At 37.1% G+C, this 19,919-nt stretch overlaps 1 protein-coding gene across 2 annotated transcripts in view; it reads left to right on the plus strand.

The window, feature by feature from the left end:
• Positions 1–19,427, plus strand: part of MED23 (mediator complex subunit 23) — a 42,722-nt gene extending 23,295 nt beyond the window's left edge. For both annotated transcript variants that reach the window (XM_070461723.1, XM_070461724.1), the window contains 15 exons: positions 143–285; positions 1,595–1,769; positions 2,407–2,570; positions 5,043–5,167; positions 6,216–6,421; positions 6,506–6,686; positions 7,852–8,022; positions 8,458–8,674; positions 10,337–10,573; positions 11,493–11,658; positions 12,216–12,288; positions 14,911–15,125; positions 15,791–15,911; positions 16,650–16,781; positions 18,348–19,427. In XM_070461723.1, the coding sequence (XP_070317824.1) occupies positions 143–285; positions 1,595–1,769; positions 2,407–2,570; positions 5,043–5,167; positions 6,216–6,421; positions 6,506–6,686; positions 7,852–8,022; positions 8,458–8,674; positions 10,337–10,573; positions 11,493–11,658; positions 12,216–12,288; positions 14,911–15,125; positions 15,791–15,911; positions 16,650–16,781; positions 18,348–18,515 (2,494 nt within the window). In that variant the 3' untranslated portion in view covers positions 18,516–19,427. The remainder of the gene's footprint in view (positions 1–142; positions 286–1,594; positions 1,770–2,406; positions 2,571–5,042; positions 5,168–6,215; positions 6,422–6,505; positions 6,687–7,851; positions 8,023–8,457; positions 8,675–10,336; positions 10,574–11,492; positions 11,659–12,215; positions 12,289–14,910; positions 15,126–15,790; positions 15,912–16,649; positions 16,782–18,347) is intronic.
• Positions 19,428–19,919: the final 492 nt, after the last annotated feature.

Raw genomic sequence — 19,919 nt, forward strand, 5'->3', positions numbered from 1 at the left:
AAACCTAAATGACAAAAACAGCTGATTCATTTCAGCTAGTTCAGATTTACACCAGGTTCCCTAGAAGTAGAATAATTCCTGTATTTATGTTAAAAATCTGGATTTTTATTTTGTTTTATTTTATGTTGTTGTTTCTCCTCAGCCTTATCCACAGCATTGCTACCAGAGTGATAAAACTTGCTCACGCAAAGTCAAGTGTGGCCTTGGCTCCAGCCCTAGTGGAAACTTACAGCCGCTTATTGGTCTATATGGAAATAGAATCTTTGGGCATCAAAGGATTTATCAGTAAGACAGGACTTCCTGGTGTTTTATAACCATTAACCTTTTTCTTCATTCAACATACACTTTTCTAGTTTCTAGGAATGTAGAAGTATGCAGAAGTCACTCTCATCATAGATATCACCTGCTAATGAGGAAAACAGAAAAAATATATATATATAATTGAAATATAAAATAAACAAATCTTACAGAGAAAAATAGAGGAAAAACAAGGGATAAGACCCTCACAGAGGGTCAAGGGAATGGGATACATTTTTTAAAAGTTATGGTTAAAAAGTGTGTGGGGGGGGTGGGGGGCATGTAATTGTACCAGGTGCTTGGGATACAGTAAACAGGACAGGACAGACCTGTCTGTGATCATAAAAACCTTGGTCCCGTTTGGCTGGCTTGCTGGTTTGCCCTGGGACAGCAGTAAGTTGCAGGTCTGACTGGCAATTTGAAAGCATGTTCCTGCATTGCATTACAATTCAGTGCAATTCAGTTGCAATTACAATTCAGTTCCTGCATTCCAATGTCTGTTAGTTATTATGCAGTTCTAAATAATAAACACTTTCTAATGTGAAGGTGTTTTTCTGATTTGTGGTAATTCTAACTTTTTACAAATGCAGTGTCATTTTAACCATGGTTACTCTTCTTTCCAGATAATTGAAAGTCAAATTAAGCTTTCATAGCAGATAGGAGGGGGTATCATATAATTTGTGTATTAAAAAATGATCCTCATGCTTCAAAAGGTTGGGAACATTAACTTTATTAAAATAATTTGAAAGATAACTAAATAAAAATAAATGAAGACTTGAGGAAGCCTAGAGTAATTTTTTCCCATGTCCTGGCTCTTTACTTGCACAGATGAACTTGACTATCATTTTTCAAATTCCAAAGAAAAAAGCAAATTTGGTGTTACAATAAGAATCTGAATTTTCTTCCTTACAAAGTGAAAGTGAAAGTTGCTCAGTTGTGTCCGACTCTTTGCGACCCCATGGACTATACAGTCCATGGAATTCTCCAGGCCAGAAGTGGGTAGCTGTTCCCTTCTCCAGGGGATCTTCCCAACCCAGGGATTGAACCTAGGTCTCCTACATTGCAGGCAGATTCTTTACCAGCTGAGCCACCAGGGAAGTCCTCTTTCTTACAATTCAAGTACAAATTAGGAGAAAATTGGGGAAATATATGTGTGTATTTGTGTGTATCTGTGTGTTTGCATATGTGTATGTTCATGATCAAAATCTTTATGCATAGAGTTTACTCGCTGTGACTTAAATAACTTTTAATTCATAGCTTTTACTGATTGGTGTCTTAAATTTTCTTCTTCTTCAAGGTCAGCTTCTGCCAACTGTTTTTAAGTCTCATGCCTGGGGTATCTTGCACACTCTTCTTGAGATGTTCAGCTACCGGATGCACCACATCCAGCCGCATTACAGAGTCCAGCTCCTGAGCCATCTTCATACGTTGGCTGCAGTTGCACAAACGAACCAGAACCAGCTCCATCTCTGGTGAGCTCACCGGAGACCGTCTTTCCTTGGGTTTGTTAGAAAATTTGTTCAAGATGGTGAACTTAATCCATTACCTTATGATGTTCACTGTCATAAAATTCCTCTGCTTCTGGAGTGTTTTATTGCCAGTATAGAAAAAGTAGAGTTCAACTTAAATAGAAACCTATTAAGATAGTTGCATCCTTGCTTGGAGATCTTTGGACTGAGAACAAGTACTTCCACGACCTTTGACATTGTGTTTTAACTTAATGCTTATTTAGGTTGTGGTTATAGTATCATGTCATTTTGATTTTGCCCTAATTGAAAATATATTCCGAATTTTTAAAGATGTCATTTTTAACATGCTGTGTATCCAGGTGACATTTTTTTTTAGTCCTTAAAGCTACACATTATCTTTTTCAGATGCATAAAAATGTCAGATGATTTTTGCTATTAAATTTGACACCTCAAATTTTTAAAAACTAGTTAAACAAAGCTTGTTTTCACACAGAAGAGTTTGTTTTTAATCAAAGAAGAGAAATTTATAGTTTGCTTGTTTTCCCATTGTGATTAACCTAGAGTTACATTTAATTCTAGAGTTCTGAGTTTATGTGCGGCTTAACTTCTCCACGATTGTGTCTGCTCTCCCGCTTTGCAGCGTTGAGAGCACTGCACTCAGGCTCATCACAGCGCTCGGGAGCTCAGAGGTGCAGCCGCAGTTCACACGCTTCCTCAGTGATCCCAAGACGGTGCTCTCAGCGGAGTCTGAAGAACTGAACCGCGCCTTGATACTGACCTTAGCTAGAGCAACCCACGTGACAGGTACAGTGGACACAGATGCGTCAGAGGGTGCCGTGTCCCCTGACTCCTGGGCTGGGGCTAACATTGAAAAGATTCTTCTCACTTGTATCCAGAAAAACCAGCTATTGTTTGGTTATCTTTACCATTTCAGTCATTAAAGCAAGTTCTTCTGTACTACCATTTTAAGTTGGTTGGACATCAGTTTTTAGTCATCTGACATCGTTTTAAAGTCACGGTTCCTGAGCTTTTTGGTCTCAGGACCACATTATACTCAAAAATAACAATAATAATAATGATTAAAATTCCCAAACATTTTCTGTTTATATGGCTTATATCTATGATATTTGCTTTGTTAGGTATTAAAGTAGGACTTTTTAAGATCTGACTCATTTTACAAACAATAAAAAGCCTATTGCATGTTAACATAAATAATGTAATTTTTGGTGTAAAGGATCATAGCTGAATTTAATGTCTGGCATAAAGGAGCATAAGCTGAATTCTCTTACATTTCACCTGTTGTAGATGTTACTTTAGAAGAAGTAAGTAAAAAAAAAAATATACGGTTTTACACAGATAGTAGGTTGAGAAGGGAAAAAAGTATTTAAAATAGCTTTTTCAGCTAATTATGAATCCACTGTAATGTCACACAAAATTGAAAAATTGGTAGTTTCTTAAATGTTCATCTTGATGTGGAACCCTGCTCTGTCACATTATAATCTGCTTATCTGTTTTGGACATTTAATGGATTTTGTGTTCATGCATATTTTAACTTTATGGATTGGTTTTTTTGGAAAACATTGGTTTACTGGATTATGTAGGTAGATCTTATAAATGTTGACACATTTCATTATATAGCATCAGAAAATTATATTTTTTAACCTTGCTACAAATTTCATTAGGAAAAAAGTCTTTAAGTTTTAGAAAGCTATTGGGTTTGTGGTAGTGGATACAAATTTTCCAAAATTCTCATTTTTGCTTGAAAGGTCAAATTTTATCATTGGTGAAAGATACAGTCATTTGTTCTTCTTCTTTTTTTTTTTTTTTTTTTTTTTAAGTCATCTGTATTTGTTACAACTTTTTAAAGCAGAATGTGACTTGAGCACTACATTTCCATTCACAAAACTTGCTCCAAGTTACTTTTCCAGCAGCTTTACAGCATGCCTGAGCAGGCTTATAAGTTTGCTACTCTAAACAATATTTTTCTTTGGAAAACAAGCCCTATGTATGGACAGCGACTCCAATCAAGTTGGTTCAGCTTAACACACTAACTTCTAGAGGCCTGGCACATGCAGTCATAACTACAAGGGATGGAAGTTTTAAAAAGTATATCCCAGAAGATGAAAACTTGCTTTAACAAGTGTTTCTTTTAAACATCACGGTATATACTTCAGAACACTTGTTCTTCTTAAAGTTAGAGGCTCCCTTTATTAATTTTCAAGAAAATACCTGCCGAATGTCCAAATCTGAATAACTATGCTCTTTCAAGTAAAATTGGGATTCCATGAAAAAACAGCTAATTTGACCCAATACTCAATCACAAAGTATTTTTCCTCAAGATAACCTTCATACTTTGCTATGTAGCAGCAGCACCTTATGCATACTTCCATTTTATCACACAGGATGTTACAAACAGATGTACTTAAGGGCTGAGACATAATCTTTTTTACAGTTTTGTCAAAGATAGTCTTAAGTGAAACTGGCAGTTTTTTTCCTGCCAAGGGTGTGTTGTGAAGATTACAATGGCTGTGAGTATAATTTGGTAGCACTGTTTGATTTGTTCCAACGGCCAGCAGTGTTACCCCACCATTGCTTTTGCACCATCAGTGCACATTTCAGCATGGTAAAAAGGCCAATGGTGTCTTAGTATCATTATTATTATTATTATTATTATTTTAATATTGTTGACCTCATCAAATCCTTGAAACATATTGGGGACCCACAAAGTTTGCAGACCAGACTTTGAGAATGGCTGTTTTAGAGAAATAGTTACTGAGTTTAGCAGTAACATGTGTGTTACTGTCCAATACATGTGTGTATTACATGTGTCCAATACATGTGTGTGTTACTCCAATACGTGCGTGTATACTGTCTTATTTTACATAAATAAACCTCTTTGATGTAGAGGATTATAGACTGTAGGTGGTTCAATCACCAGAAGACATATCTGCTGTACTTTAACAGTTCTATTTCCTTGGCTCAGTAAAGTGATAACACCTCACTGTCAGGAGTGAACTAAATGAGCAGCCGTGGTGGGCCTGTACCACTGTTGTGTCATTGATGTTCTGTAATCTTAAAAAGAAAAAAAGGTACCAAATGTCTTTTGTATCCTTTTCACTAGTTATCTTCATATTTACTTGTGTGATTACTAGTTAAGTGGTGAATGCTCTGCAGAAATTCTTTGACTGTACAAACTAGTGATTTTCTCTGTGATGTCATCTATGAATTATGGACATGATCTTTTATATCTGGGTTACATTTATTTGTTTGTGTTAGATTTTTTTACAGGCTCTGATTCAATTCAGGGAACTTGGTGTAAAGACATACTTCAGACCATCATGAGTTTTACTCCTCATAATTGGGCTTCACATACTCTTAGTTGCTTTCCAGGCCCACTACAGGTAATTTTGTTTGAATTATGTATTGAATGTACAGTATATGAAATCATTCTTCCCATTTACTGTGTTATTCTAGAAAGTTTTGATGACATCCAAAGAAAATTAGCTCTTGTTTCTTCTTGCGAATCTTTCTTATTACTCCCAAAATCTCTTGAGCTGTTCCTTGTTCTATTGAAGGACCAGATGTGTCTCTAAAACTGCAATTGTTATGGCTTCATCTTATTAGTTAACATTTTTAGAATCATGTGAAATGTAACATATGACCTAAACAATTCTTTCTCTCTCATTGAACAGTAATGGGGAGAAACACAATGTAGTGGAGCTTCACAGAATATACACATTGTACGTTTGACTGATTTTTTTTTTAAATCACACAGAAAAACTATTGTGTGAAATAAACTTGGCTATTTAATATGGAGAAAGGAAAACCTCATCTGTCTTCTACTTTTCAGAGAAAATTTTAAGCGTAATAAGCATCTGTTTTCTATAACTTCTAATAGGACTGGAACAGTAGGTCTCAAACTTATCAGAATCCCCTGGAGTGGTGATTTAGCTAGACCCCTAGACTCCAGCTGCAGAGCTTCTGATTCATTAGGTCTGAGATGGGGGCCAAGAATTCACATTTCTTACAGGTCCGAGGTCATGCTAACACTGATAGTCTGGGGACCATACTCTGAGAACCACCTGGTTAGTGTAATGGATTTTCCTCATAGGGATATTAAAATATGTAACCCAAGAGTACATGCATATCTTTTTCTTTTTCTCTTTTTTCAAAGATGAGCAGAAGTATCAACAGATGACTGAAGAAAGTTTGATTTCAGGTTTGCTTGGAATTTCTGTTTAGAAAATCTAGGAAAGGAATCTTACGGATAATCCAATCAAAGTCTTTATATTTTCCCAATATAGAAATTTAGGCCTTGATTACTGAGTTACTTGAGGGCACATGGAATTTATTCGTGTTAGAGTCAAGCCTGAAACTGGTTTCCTGATTCTGCAGCTAGTGCCCTTTTTTACTATAGCGATTGAAATAAACTTCTGATCTTCCTTGTAGGCATTCTTTAAACAAAATAACGTACCTCAAGAGAGTCGTTTTAATCTGAAAAAAAATGTAGAGGAGGAGTATAGGAAGTGGAAGTCAATGACCAACGAAAATGACATCATCACCCACTTTTCTGCGCAACGTTCTCCTCCTCTCTTCCTTTGTCTGCTCTGGAAAATGCTCCTGGAAACAGATCATATTAATCAGATTGGCTATAGGTAAGTCGAAAACCTAGATCTGCATTCCATTTGTCAGTCCATTATACCAGCAGTGTAATTTATTTTTTACTCTCTGCTTTCCAGAGTACTGGAGAGAATTGGAGCCAGGGCCTTAGTAGTCCATGTGAGAACATTTGCAGATTTCCTGGTATACGAGTTCTCTACGTCAGCTGGAGGTCAGCAGCTCAACAAATGCATTGAAATTCTTAATGATATGGTGTGGAAGTACAACATTGTTACACTGGACAGATTAATTCTCTGCCTGGTAAGAATACACTTACTTAAGAACAGATTTCTAAGCCGTCTCATTCTCTTTGGATCAGTGTTAATGGCTAGATCTTGTGCTGATCTGCTGTATGTTTCTAGTAAAGTAAAAGTTGCTCAGTCATGTTTGACCCTTTGCAACCCCATGGACTATATAGTCCATGGAATTCTCCAGGCCAGGATACTGGAGTGGGTAGCCTTTCCCTTCTCCAGGGGATCTTCCCAACCTAGGGATCGAACCCAGCAGGCAGATTCTTTACTGTCTGAGCTGCCAGGGAAGCCCAAACATACTGGAGTGGGTAGCCTGTCCCTTCTCCAGGGGATCTTCCTGACCCAGAAATCAAACTGGGGTCTCCTGCATTGCAGGTGGATTCTTTACCAGCTGAGCTACCAGGGAAGCCCCATATTGTTTTTAAGGATTTAATGAATTTATACTGTATATCATGCATTGCTGTCAATTCCCGAAGGAATTAAAGATTCCCCAATTTCTTTACTCATCCATTCAGTAAGCATGTATTGCATATCTACTATGTTGTATGTACAGAAGGTAGAAAAGTAAGTAAGACAGATGTGGTCCTGGCTTTGTGATGCTCTGAGATGATTCTCAAAAACTCCTGGAAGAGGTAGGAAGTAATAATAAAAAAAAAAAGTCACTGAGTTATTTTTTGGAGTGCTAATAATCATTTATGTATGCTTTGGTAGCCATAATATATAAGAAACAATGCTTTTTATAGTCACCCAGTATTCTCCAAGTGGTTTTTTTTCTCCTGACTTTGATGTCTATTTCAGGCCAAATTTTAAGAAAAATCACTGAATCAGGCTGGAAACTGCCACATATTTTAATACTATTGTAGTGATATTTGAAGTAAGTGCTTAACATTCAGCTCTCAGCTCTAGAGCATAGAGATAAAGAAAGTTACAGTCTAGTAAGGGAAATAAGATAAGTCTATGAATCAGTAAATAAAAGAGTAAAGATGGACATTCCAGGTGAGAGCCAAAACTAGGTAAGAAGGGGTCAGGCATATTTGGGGAATGCTGAGCAATTATTTTGGGGTGGATTGTATAGTGAAATTCTGAGATTTTAGTGTCTTCAAATTTGGGATCTTTGGAGCCTTGCTCTCGCATAGGTTTGTCATTTCATTTAATTGTTCTGTTCTTCTCCAAAGGCCATGCGTAGCCACGAAGGGAATGAAGCCCAGGTTTGTTATTTCATAATTCAGCTGCTGTTACTCAAACCGAATGATTTTAGAAATCGAGTAAGTGACTTTGTGAAGGAAAATTCCCCAGAACACTGGCTACAGAATGACTGGCACACCAAGCACATGAATTATCACAAGGTACTAATGAAAATTAGTGCTTCAGCTCATCCTTTTTAAGGCCAAACTTCAGGTCTGGCTAATTGACTTGGCTGTTTTCTCGGCAGGTCTGTTCTTTTCTGTCTCGTCTGTGTAGAAGTGACTTAGCTGCCTAAACTTTCTCAAGGTTCTAGAGTCTCTCTAATATTAAGAACAAATTGAAACTGCAGTTTTAGTAGGTGTGGGTACTTACAATAGAAAATGAAGAGTTAAACCCAATCCTTTCATATGTAAATCTCTTTTGGTATATCTTTAGGAGAGTAGAAATTTTGTTAAGGACTCTAGATTTCATTGCATTGCCAGAGCAAACACAGTTGTATATTCTTTGAAAAATGGCAGGTTTATTTAGCTTTTTTTTTTTTTAAGAAAACTTAAAAAAAGATGCCCTAAACATTTACCATTTCCTCACTTCCACAGAAATACCCGGAGAAGCTCTATTTTGAGGGCCTGGCGGAGCAAGTTGATCCTCCTGTGCCAATACAGTCTCCATATCTGCCCATCTATTTTGGAAATGTGTGTCTCCGATTCCTTCCAGTGTTTGATATAGTAATCCACAGGTTTTTAGAGTTGCTGCCGGTATCCAAATCATTGGAGACTCTACTAGATCACCTGGGAGGCTTATATAAATTTCATGGTGAGCTTTTTAAAATTTTAATTCCACCTAAGCTCTCTATAGAAAAAAGTAGGCTGGACATGACCATATGGATAATAATAATTCTATAAGGTTTTATTTTAATAATTTTTAATAAAAGCATTTTCATCAGAAGTGCTATGTGATGATGCCTTGATGTATAAAAATAGAACATAAAAATATCAATAGGTAAAATTATAGCAAAAATAAATAATATGCAAGAGATGCCTTATTTTATATATTGTGTGATTAATTATCAAATCAGTACAGAAAGAAGTATGAGTTCAGAACAGATGGATATTACTGTGAACCAAATGAATCTTGGCAGGCTTCCTGGATGGATAGGGTTTGAACTATAATGTGTGTGATCTTTATAAACAGGAGAAGAGAGCACAGTAGGCAGGAGAAATCCTTTGGAAAAATCATGGAGGTGTTAAAAGCAAGGCATTTTTTTTTAAATAATTGCCTCATTGGGCTAAATTGTACCTGGCAACTCATCACTGTAAATGCCAGGCTGAGAAGTTCTGATTTTATAATCTACAGATAATGGAGAATTAGCTAGAAGTTATTGAGTAAAGTCATGGTATGGAAAGCATTATTTTAGAAAGGTGAGTCCAGTTCTAATAGCAGCATGTCTCGGAAGGAGGAAGCACAAAGACTTGTGTCAGTTAGCATCTAAACAAGTATGGTGACACTGAAAATGCCGAGGAAGGGAGAGAGAGTCAAGAGTAGAAATTGAGCTTGGGTGGCCAGTTATGGGGAGAATATCGAAAGAAAGCAAGCAAGGACAACTCTAAAGTTTTGAGCCTGGTAACCGAGAACGGTGAAGCCCGTGACAGAGCATGGGAATCCTGGAGCAGCCACGGTGGGGGATAGAGAGTATTTATCTATCTGTAAAAATAGAGGTAATTCTTCTTAGTCCTTGATCTAAGATATCTCCCTTCATAGCAGAAGTCTGAATTGCATTTTAGCACTGCAGAGTAAATATGAAGTTCAAGGGAGCTTTCCTTTAAAATTACTTTTCTTTTTGGATTGGGTAATATATGCACCTGATGCAGTAAAAGTGGTTAGTCCCCACCCCTGTCCTCTAGCTTATTCTTGTAGCTCCTCCTTTCTTTCCCTGTAGGCAGTCACTGTTACCAGTTTCTTGTGTATCCTAACCTTAAATATTCTGGGGTTGGTAGTTTATTTTTTTCACAAATATAATATATATGTTATTTGTTATTAACCTTTATAAGGTTTTACAGTTTATTATTTTGTATCAGATCATACAAAGCTGCTTCATACATGCCATGATTAACTTGCCATGATTAAATGCCATTAACCAGTCCCCTGTTTTCATCATGTAGGCTATTCTAATCTTTTGCTAGTATAAACAGACTACAGTGACATTGCTTACACATACATCATTTTTGCAGGATAAGTTTCCAGGAGTGGAATTGCTATATCTAAATGTGATGCCTATCCTTCAGTAGAAGCTGTGTATATTGTTAGAAGCCTTCTGCCTTGCCCTAAAATAAAAATAGCCATTGTATGCAATTGCCTAACATGTGAAATAGTCTTATAACCTTCTGAGCTATTTTTTGGCAATCTTGAAACCAGATCAGTTTTTTACAATTGTCAGTACCAGGTAAACATTGTAGTGATCTGTTTTCTTCTTGGCAGATCGTCCAGTGACTTATTTGTATAATACTCTGCACTATTATGAAATGCACCTGAGAAATCGCGAAAGTCTCAAACGAAAACTTGTCCATGCAATCATTGGGTCGCTCAAGGATAACCGACCACAGGGCTGGTGTCTAAGTGACACTTACCTGAAAAATGCTATGAATGCACGAGAAGACAATCCCTGGGTCCCAGACGACTCTTATTACTGCAAACTGATTGGCAGATTAGTAGATAATATCCTTTTTATTGTGATTTTCCAGACTCTATTGAAATAACTATATGTTGATTTGTGTGAACATATGTTATCATTTTAAATATTCCAAAGTTTTTATATATTCTAAGACTTCAGTTTTTTAGAACATTTTATTTTTTAATTTTTACTTCTGTAAAGGTTTTGAAATCTTAAATTAGCAGCATAATGCCAGATAGACAGAAATTTACTCCATTAAAACTTTTATTTAAAAAAAAAACCTTAGAGATTTGTTTTAAAGAAAAACATTCCTAAATAAATATACTATATATTATAGTATATGCATTTGTTCTATGGAGAACGTAGAACTTTGTTGCTTTAAATAAATCCCTGAATAATTTTTAAAACATTTAGTGAAAAAGATTCTATATTGGTGTTTTCTTTCTCTACTTCTGTTTTAAATTGTTAACCCACTATACTTAATATGGCTATACACTATGCCACTCTATTTACTAAATAGAGCAGTTTTACAAAAATAGGCCTGGTTTAATTTTCCTACAGGAATTACTTCCTGAAGTAAAAGAGCTACTCATGAGAAAGTAATGTTCTTATTAACTTTCCTACAACTATTAAAAGAAAGTAGGTTGATAAAGCCTTTGGATACCTTAGTTGCTTCCACAGCCGTCATGTCACAGTAATAAGAACCTACTTATATATATAAGACTAATCATTGATACCTGTGGTTGAGCACATGGTTGCTATCAACACATGTCAGATTTATTTGTATTCAGTTTGTATGGTTTACCTCTTAAGCCCTCTGATAAATCACATACTGAGGGCTCATAATCAGATGTATCAAATGAAATGTTTGCATGTTGAACCTTTGAAAACTGTAAAGCGCTATGCAAACATGAGCCTTTCATCTCAGAATAATCCACCGGTTATTGCTTTAATCGTCTGCACCAATGGCTGGCAAGTCTCCTGGTCCGTTCCCAAACTGTGACTGGAGGTTCAACGAGTTTCCCAACCCTGCTGCCCACGCACTGCATGTCACTTGTGTGGAGCTCATGGCCTTGGCTGTTTCTGGCCAAGATGTTGGAAATGCTCTTCTGAATGTTGTCCTGAAGAGGTGTGTATCCTGTTTCATGCAATAAGATTCAGTGTTTAAGAGAATGGTATTTTATTTGGAGCTGTGAGACATACCTTTTGGCACAAGGCTAGGGCACATGGAATAGTGACTACCTTTAGGTTTCAGATCTTGTCTTAGTAATAAAGGTGAAATGGAACGAGCCCTGAACAGCCAGAAAACCTGGGTTTGTTCCTACTTCTACTCTTTATTAGCTGTTTGATGTTTAACTTAGGAATAACATTAGCTTCTCCCTAAAGACAGTCTTTCAAGATTTCTTCTTAAAGGCCAATATAAAGTAGGGGATAATGATTGGACAATAAATATAAATTAGTGAAGTAGTCTTTCAGCTCAGCAACCATTGTTAAAGAGGAAAACTGAAAAATTTGAAAAGCCTTACTTAGCGTTTATTTATATTTTTACTCACTAAAAATCCATTGTAGTTTTATTGAAATAGATCAGTTGTCAGCCCCCAAATTATATATCCTTAAAGATCCAATGTCAACCATATAAAATGTTTTTATAATTTCCCCTCTTTTGTTCTTTTTCCCAACTAACAGTCAGCCTTTAGTACCGAGAGAGAACATTACAGCATGGATGAATGCCATTGGATTGATCATCACTGCCCTACCAGTGAGTGAATCATTGTGATTTATACAAGGTCATCATGCAGTTAATGAAATGTTTCATTTTTTTTTCCACATTATTATTGCTTCTGAAATCTACAGTGCCTCTTTTGCATCAGATCTAAATAAATCTACCTGACTATGGGTCCCTACATCCCTTGGTCCCACTTTCCTATCCAACCTTAGTTTTCCTGATCTACTGGATCTACTTTTGACCCCTTAACATATGTATCTAGATCCTTTCAGTTCAGTTCAGTTCAGTCGCTCAGTTCAGTTCAGTCGCTCAGTTCAGTTCGGTCGTGTCCAACTCTTTGCGACCCCATGGACTTGCAGCATGCCAGGCCTCCCTGTCCATCACCAACTCCCAGAGTAAACCCAAACCCATGTCCAATGAGTTGGTGCTATCATCCAACCATCTCATCCTGTCGTCCCCTTCTCCTCCTGCCCTCAATCTTTCCCAAAATTAGGGTCTTTTCAAATGAGTCAGTTCGTCCCTTCAGGTGGCCAAAATATTGGAGTTTCAGCTTCAGCATCAGTCCTTCCAATGAACACCCAGGACTGATGTCCTTTAGGATGGACTGGTTGGATCTCCTTGCAGTCCAAGAGACTCTCAAGGGTCTTCTCCAACACCACAGGTCAAATGCATCAATTCTTTGGCACTCAGTTTTCTTCATAGTCCAACTCTCATGTCCATACATGACTACTGAAAAACCATAGCCTTGACTAGACAGACCTTTGTTGACAAAGTAATGTCTCTGCTTTTTAATATGCTGTCTAAGTTGGTCATAACTTTCCTTCCAAGGAGTAAGCGTCTTTTAATTTCATGGCTGCAGTCACCATCTGCAGTGATTTTGGAACCCCCCAAAAATAAAGTCAGCCACTGTTTCCACTGTTTCTCCATCTATTTGCCATGAAGTGGTAGGACCGGATGCCATGATCTTAGTTTTCTGAATGTTGACCTTTAAGCCAACTTTTTCACTCTCCTCTTTCACTTTTATCAAGAGGTTCTTAGTTCTTCTTCACTTTCTGCCATAAGGGTGGTGTCATCTGCATATCTGAAGTTATTGATATTTCTCTTGGCAATCTTGATTCCATCTTGTGCTTCATCCAGCCCAGTGTTCCTCATGATGTATTCTGCAAATAAGTTGAATAAGCATGCTGCTATACAACCTTGACATACTCCTTTCCCTATTTGGAACCAGTCTGTTGTTCCATGTCCAGTTCTAACTGTTGCTTCCTAACCTGCATACAGATTTCTCAAGAGGCAGGTCAGTTGGTCTGGTATTCCCATCTCTTGAAGAATTTTCTGCAGTTTATTGTGATCCACACAGTCAAAGGCTTTAGCATAATCAATAAAGCAAAAATAGATGTTTTTCTGGAACTCTCTTGCTTTTCAATGATCCAGTAGATGTTGGCAATTTGATCTCTGGTTCCTCTGCCTTTTCTAAAACCAGCTTGAACAGATGGAAGTTCATGGTTCACATATTGTTGAAGCCTGGCTTAGAGAACTTTGAGCATAACTAGCATGTGAGATGAGTGCAAATGTGCAGTAGTTTGAGCATTCTTTGCCATTGCCTTTCTTTGGGATTGGAATGAAAACTGACCTTTTCCAGTCCTGTGGCCACTGCTGAGTTTTCCAAATTTGCTGGCATATATTGAGCGCAGCACTTTCACAGCATCATCTTTTAGGATTTGAAATCGCTCATCTGGTATTCCATCAGCTCCACTAGCTTTGTTCGTAGTGATGCTTCCTAGGGCCCACTTGACTTCCCATTCCAGGATGTCTGGCTCTAGGTGAGTGATCACACCATCGTGATTATCTGGATCGTGAAGATCTTTTTTGTACAGTTCTTCTGTGTTTTCTTGCCACCTCTTCTTAATATCTCCTGCTTCTGTTAGGTCCATACCATTTCTGTCCTTTATTGAGCTCATCTTTGCATGAAATGTTCCCTTGGTATCTCTAATTTATCCTTTATTCCTGCAAATGATGCTTGTTGACACGTTTTTCAGGTACTTCTGCCATATAAGAGAATATACCAGGACACTTTTCCTCTGTTACCTTCCCTAAAGCCTACTCATTCTTTGCTAACTTAGGGCTTGCTTTTTCAGTGAAGCCTTTTATAACTTCTCCACTCATGGGATGTCTCCCTCTGTGACCTCCACACATGTCTAGTTAGCACCACACAGATGTGACATCTTTGAGTGTCAGTAATATTGTCTAAAGCTGTGCTCTCCAAACTTGTTTGATTATGCATCTTTATGAATCACTTTTTCCTTACACTCCTCCAAAATATACATATATACATATTTTGTGAATTATAAGTGTGTACCAGCATTACCTGTATGGTAAATATAGGTAAAGTCAATTTACTGTGTAGTAAATATCAGCTATTAAGTTAACTGGACAGACTCATGTCTGGAGCTCTTAACTCACAGACACTTCTGCCCAGGTTGTTATTGACTTAATTTGACTCATTGCAAAGCCACGCAAAGACACAAGCCGGATAAATAGAAAACATTGAAGAATGAGAAAGTGCTATTATTTTAGGCTTTTGAAGTAGAATACTGGATATGGAGTGGAATAGTCGAGAAATGGTGTTTTTCAACAGGCTTTTCCTTGGTTTTATAGGAGCCGTATTGGATTGTCCTTCACGATCGAATAGTGAGTGTTATCAGCAGCCCCAGCTTGACGTCTGAGACGGAGTGGGTGGGCTATCCTTTCCGCCTCTTCGATTTCACGGCTTGCCATCAGTCCTACTCTGAGATGAGCTGTAGCTACACGTTGGCTCTGGCGCATGCAGTGTGGCACCACTCCAGCATCGGGCAGCTTTCCCTCATTCCCAAGTGTGTATTCTGATTTCCTAACGAGATTTGACTGGCTTTGTTTTTGTTTTTTAATCTCATGTACACTGGGGGTATATATCTGATTCGGTGGAACACCTTACACAGTAAAAGTCTTAAGTAGTTTCTAGGTATCAGAAAGCCTCCTTTATGTCAGAATTGATTGAAGAAAATTAATTTATATGTATAAGTAATAATCTGGCATTCAGTTTTCCTTTATCATTTCAATGGGCTTAATCAAATGCATGCTTTTTCCAGAATATATCCCAAAATTTGCCTTTTGAACTGCATACCTGATACTGGTCTATCTTCTGATTATTATTTTTGACTGTATAATTGTATTAATTAGATTTAAATTTCTTGAGAATGGCTTTTATATTAGGTTTGTTATTCTCTTTTTATTTCAAATAATTCACATTCTGTCATTCAGTAATTGTACTATTAGGAACAACTCCTAAATCTGAAGTAAATTATTTAAATAATCAAATGAAAATAAGAGCCAGTGAGAGAGATGAGATTAATTAGAAATGTTACTAGAATTAAAATAAACTTTAAAAAAATTATTACAAATTTTGCAAATACTTGGATAGGCTGTATTAACAAAATTCAGACAATTTAAGTGATTTCAAGTCACAAGAAATTTTTTTATTTTTATCTTTAAATTTTAGATTTCTCACTGAAGTACTTCTTCCTATAGTGAAGACTGAGTTCCAGTTGCTTTATGTGTACCACCTTGTGGGACCATTTTTACAAAGGTTTCAGCAAGAGAGAACTCGATGTATGATAGAGGTAAAATTTAATCTGGGTTTTCAATGGTAAGATTAAGTTCTAAAAAGTATATTAAGGTTTCTTTCCTAGTGTTTTTCAAACTCTATATCATTACCATTAGTAGGAAAATCAGTTTGGCAGGATCTAAGAGCAATGCTTGAGGCCTTAGCATCCCCGTAACTTAGTATGCCTATAATGAGTTTTGTGGGGGATGTGCTGAACTGGAGACGCAGGGGAAAATACTCATCATCATGGCTGAGAAGAAGGTTAAAGATGGAGAAGTGCATTTGAGCATGTCCACTATAGTACAGAGGAATTCGTTAAAGCCATGGGAATGACTAAAGTTGATTCCCTATAACAAAAGTGTAGAGAAAAGAGAATGCACCAAATGTAGAACTTTGAAGTGTGAGACACCCAATGGAACTTAGAAGGTATAGCATATAAAGGCTTCATGAGACTGCCAAGTATCCCAGAAATTGAGAGATGGTTTCCAGAAAAGGGATTGTCTATCTCTTAATTTTAAATTTTAAATTAGGAAGAGAAAGTGTATTTAATCCCTATTTGGGGTCAGTTGGTAGCACTCTGAATTCCATTATAATTGCAAGCAGTTTCGTATCACCCGTGTCCATAGAGGTTTGTGTGATAGTAATACAGTTCCTCAACAAGGATGTTACCCTCTGTTTTGTTCTTGTCATGGAGACCAGCTGTATCATGATTGAACCATTTTTGACCATTTAAATAATTTTATTTATTAAATAGATTGGTGTGGCATTTTATGACATGTTGCTGAATGTAGACCAGTGTAGCACCCACTTAAACTACATGGATCCCATCTGTGACTTCCTGTATCACATGAAGTATATGTTTACTGGTGACAGTGTAAAAGAGCAAGTAAGTTCACTTTAATTATTTTCCCGTGATGTTTAGTTTTGAAAACGTAAACATGAGGGGACATATGTATACTTATAGTTGACTCACATTGTTATATGGCAGAAGCCAACCCAGCACTGTAAGGCAATCATCCGCCAATTAAAAAACAATAAATACCTATGATAATTTCTCACACTTTTCCCCCCTTGATATTTGCAACAAAACATCTGAAAATGACCCGGGGAGTTATAGTAGTAAACCCAGCAGGAAGGAACAGGGCAGCCTGGCTACTGCAAACATCAGCGAGTTTGTGTTGCGAGTGAAGCGGAGCCTGGTTTCCCCAGTGATTCGGGGGCACTGCAGTGACTACAAGATTAAAACCAGGAGGGCCAGGAGAGTGACTAATGAGGGGTATTTAAAAACCGAGGGTGCTGAACTTGAATTTTTTAAAGTCCTAGGGAATTAATTATATCGTAACTATTTGGGGGTGGGTGGTTGCCATTTGAAATAGGTATTAAATCTGTTCTGTGTCACTTTAAAAGGCAAGCACACTGGTGAAGGTAAGTTGTGACTCAGCATATAAAGAGCCACTCCCAGGGAGGGCTGTCTCCACGTGCAAAGGACCTCCTTAAATACCTCTTTAAATCCTGAGTTTCCTGTCTGTTGGAACCAGAATCTCTGCTCTTTTAGAAGGGTGGAGAGAGGGCAAATAGGTGAAGTTAAGTGATCTCCTTTTCCACACTTTGATGTCATTTCTCTCCAAAATGGAAAAGGAATATACATTGAAATACGTAAGCGTGGGAATCCTAGTCTGCAGGATTCACTCTTTGAAGCTGGCGACATGGAGTGGGGAGGATGTTGACTCCTTACACCTCCACAGGATTGTCGAGTGGAAGCCAATACGGAAATGTTTTCTTTAGCGTATTCCTTATATTTGAGCCTAAGAGACTTTGACACAAGGGAATACAGAAAGGAAGAATTTTTAATAGACTGATCTTTCCTGGTAAGGTCCAAGAACATATAAGTAAAGCTAAGAACGCTATGGAACTGCTTGATGTATTTATTTCTTTAAAGCATTTTAAGTAAGAGTAAGTCTAATATGATTTAGTTTGAATTCCAGGTGTAAATCAAAACCAAAAAAAGTTAACTGTAGAGATAAATGTTTTGAACTTGTTATTCAAAGATCTTTGAAATGTAATGGTGCTTTGTGTAAAGATGGCATTTTAAAAGGATGAGTCCCTTGGTGGATGTGCAGAACCCCCAGTGTAAACTCTACTAGCTTTTGGCAGGAGGATGACTGCTGTTCCCGTCAGCAAGTATGTTTCTGTGAAGTGTATGCATATATAGATAGATGCACATACGCAAATGTACGTGTATATAATATGTGTGTGAGGGACACACATGCCTTTTTCAGCTAAGGAAGAACTAGTTTTACCTGCTTTTGTTAAAAGACAAAACATGAGAGAGACTTATCCACCTGTTCCCTCCCTGGTTTATTGTCTCAGGAAATGTGTAAATCACTTCTTTAAAAGTGGGAAATTGAGCTTCTCTGGTGAAAATATGTTTCATTGTGCTTTTGTGTTTTAGGTGGAAAAGATTATCTGTAACTTAAAACCGGCTTTGAAACTCCGTCTTCGGTTCATCACTCACATCAGCAAGATGGAGCCGGCTGCCGTGCCTCCGCAGGCCGTCAGCAGTGGGTCTCCTGCACCTCAGCCGGCCCAGGGGCCAGCGTCTCTGCCAGTGACTCAGTGAAGCCGGGGTGTGCTGTGCCGAAAGCAGACCCGAGTCTATTAAATCTGAACCTGAGAGTGCTGCATTGTGGTGGAGCGGAGCCAGCGGTGTTCAGGTTGTTTTATTTTGATTCATATGGTGAATCTGTTGACTTCCAGCCCCTGTCTTTCTCTTGCTCTGTCTCTAAGAGATTATGTAAACTACACTTTGTTCATATCTGTAACCAGGTATTAGAGCTACCTAGGAACACTGACATAGCTGATGATACGACCTTTACCAGGCACTCTCGGTTTTTCCTGTTTTGGCCACTGCTTTTTTGTTTTTATTTTTTAGTATTAATAACTTATTCAGTCTTCAAATCCAGTTTTAAAGGCACCACACATGTAAAATAGTTATTACAAATGCTTTTATACATAAATCTCTTTTGGTATATCTTTGCAACAAGAGATTTTTGTCAAGTAAAGGACTCTAGATTTCATTGCATTACAGGAGCAAACACAGTTTCATATTCTTTTTAAAATGGCTTAAACTTTTTATCACAGATTTCCAAGTAAACAGGCTAATATTTCTATTGAAGTAGATTGGCAAGTTTTTGCCTTTGCTGTGGACTTGAACTTACTGTATGAAATGAGTTGGAAGCCATGTAAGAAGATAACGTAACTTAAGAAAATCATGCTTAAATGGTGATTCTTCAGTCCCTGGTTTTAAAAATCAGTTACTTTTCCAGGTTGACACACTTACCTGGCAGATGATGTGATTCTTTGAATTTTTATAGTCTTAAATTTTTAAAATATTTATATTTTTAAATATCATATGCATTTTGGTTCTTTAGAGTTTATTAGATTTTGAGAGACATACTGTTATTTTGGGGGTGTGGCATTAAGATTGTAAAAGACTTGGAAAATAATTAATAAAATCTGTTGAACAAATAAACTGTCTGATTTATTACTCAGTTTGAATGAGCGTCTGCTGGGTGCCGGGCAATGTACTGGCTGGATTAGAACAGAGAACTGAGCCACCTCCGTGGATTGTACACTATAGTCAATAACTGACATTAACCTCGGAACTAAGAGGTACTGATTTTTTTTTAAAAAGAATTAGTGAAGTTTAACTGCAGATTTCTATTTCCAAATCATTCCTCCTAGGCTTTTATCTTCATGATTCATATTTTTATAATCACTAGATCTTTTATTTGCCATGCAAGGACAGCTTAAAATTTGTATAATGGTATAAACAATTTTTCTAAGCTAATGATATTCTTAAAATTCTCCAGCAGTTTTATACTAGAAGTGATTTCAAGTATTACTCTTAACCTAGTCTCGGTATATACTTGTTGCCTCAAGGAATAGATTGCTTTGAGATCCCAGAATAGAAATAATTGTAACAATAGTATTTTACAAATAGAATAAAGAGAAAAATTCAATG

Source organism: Odocoileus virginianus, chromosome 34 (assembly GCF_023699985.2).
Source record: "Odocoileus virginianus isolate 20LAN1187 ecotype Illinois chromosome 34, Ovbor_1.2, whole genome shotgun sequence".
NCBI classification, from domain to species: Eukaryota; Metazoa; Chordata; class Mammalia; order Artiodactyla; family Cervidae; genus Odocoileus; species Odocoileus virginianus.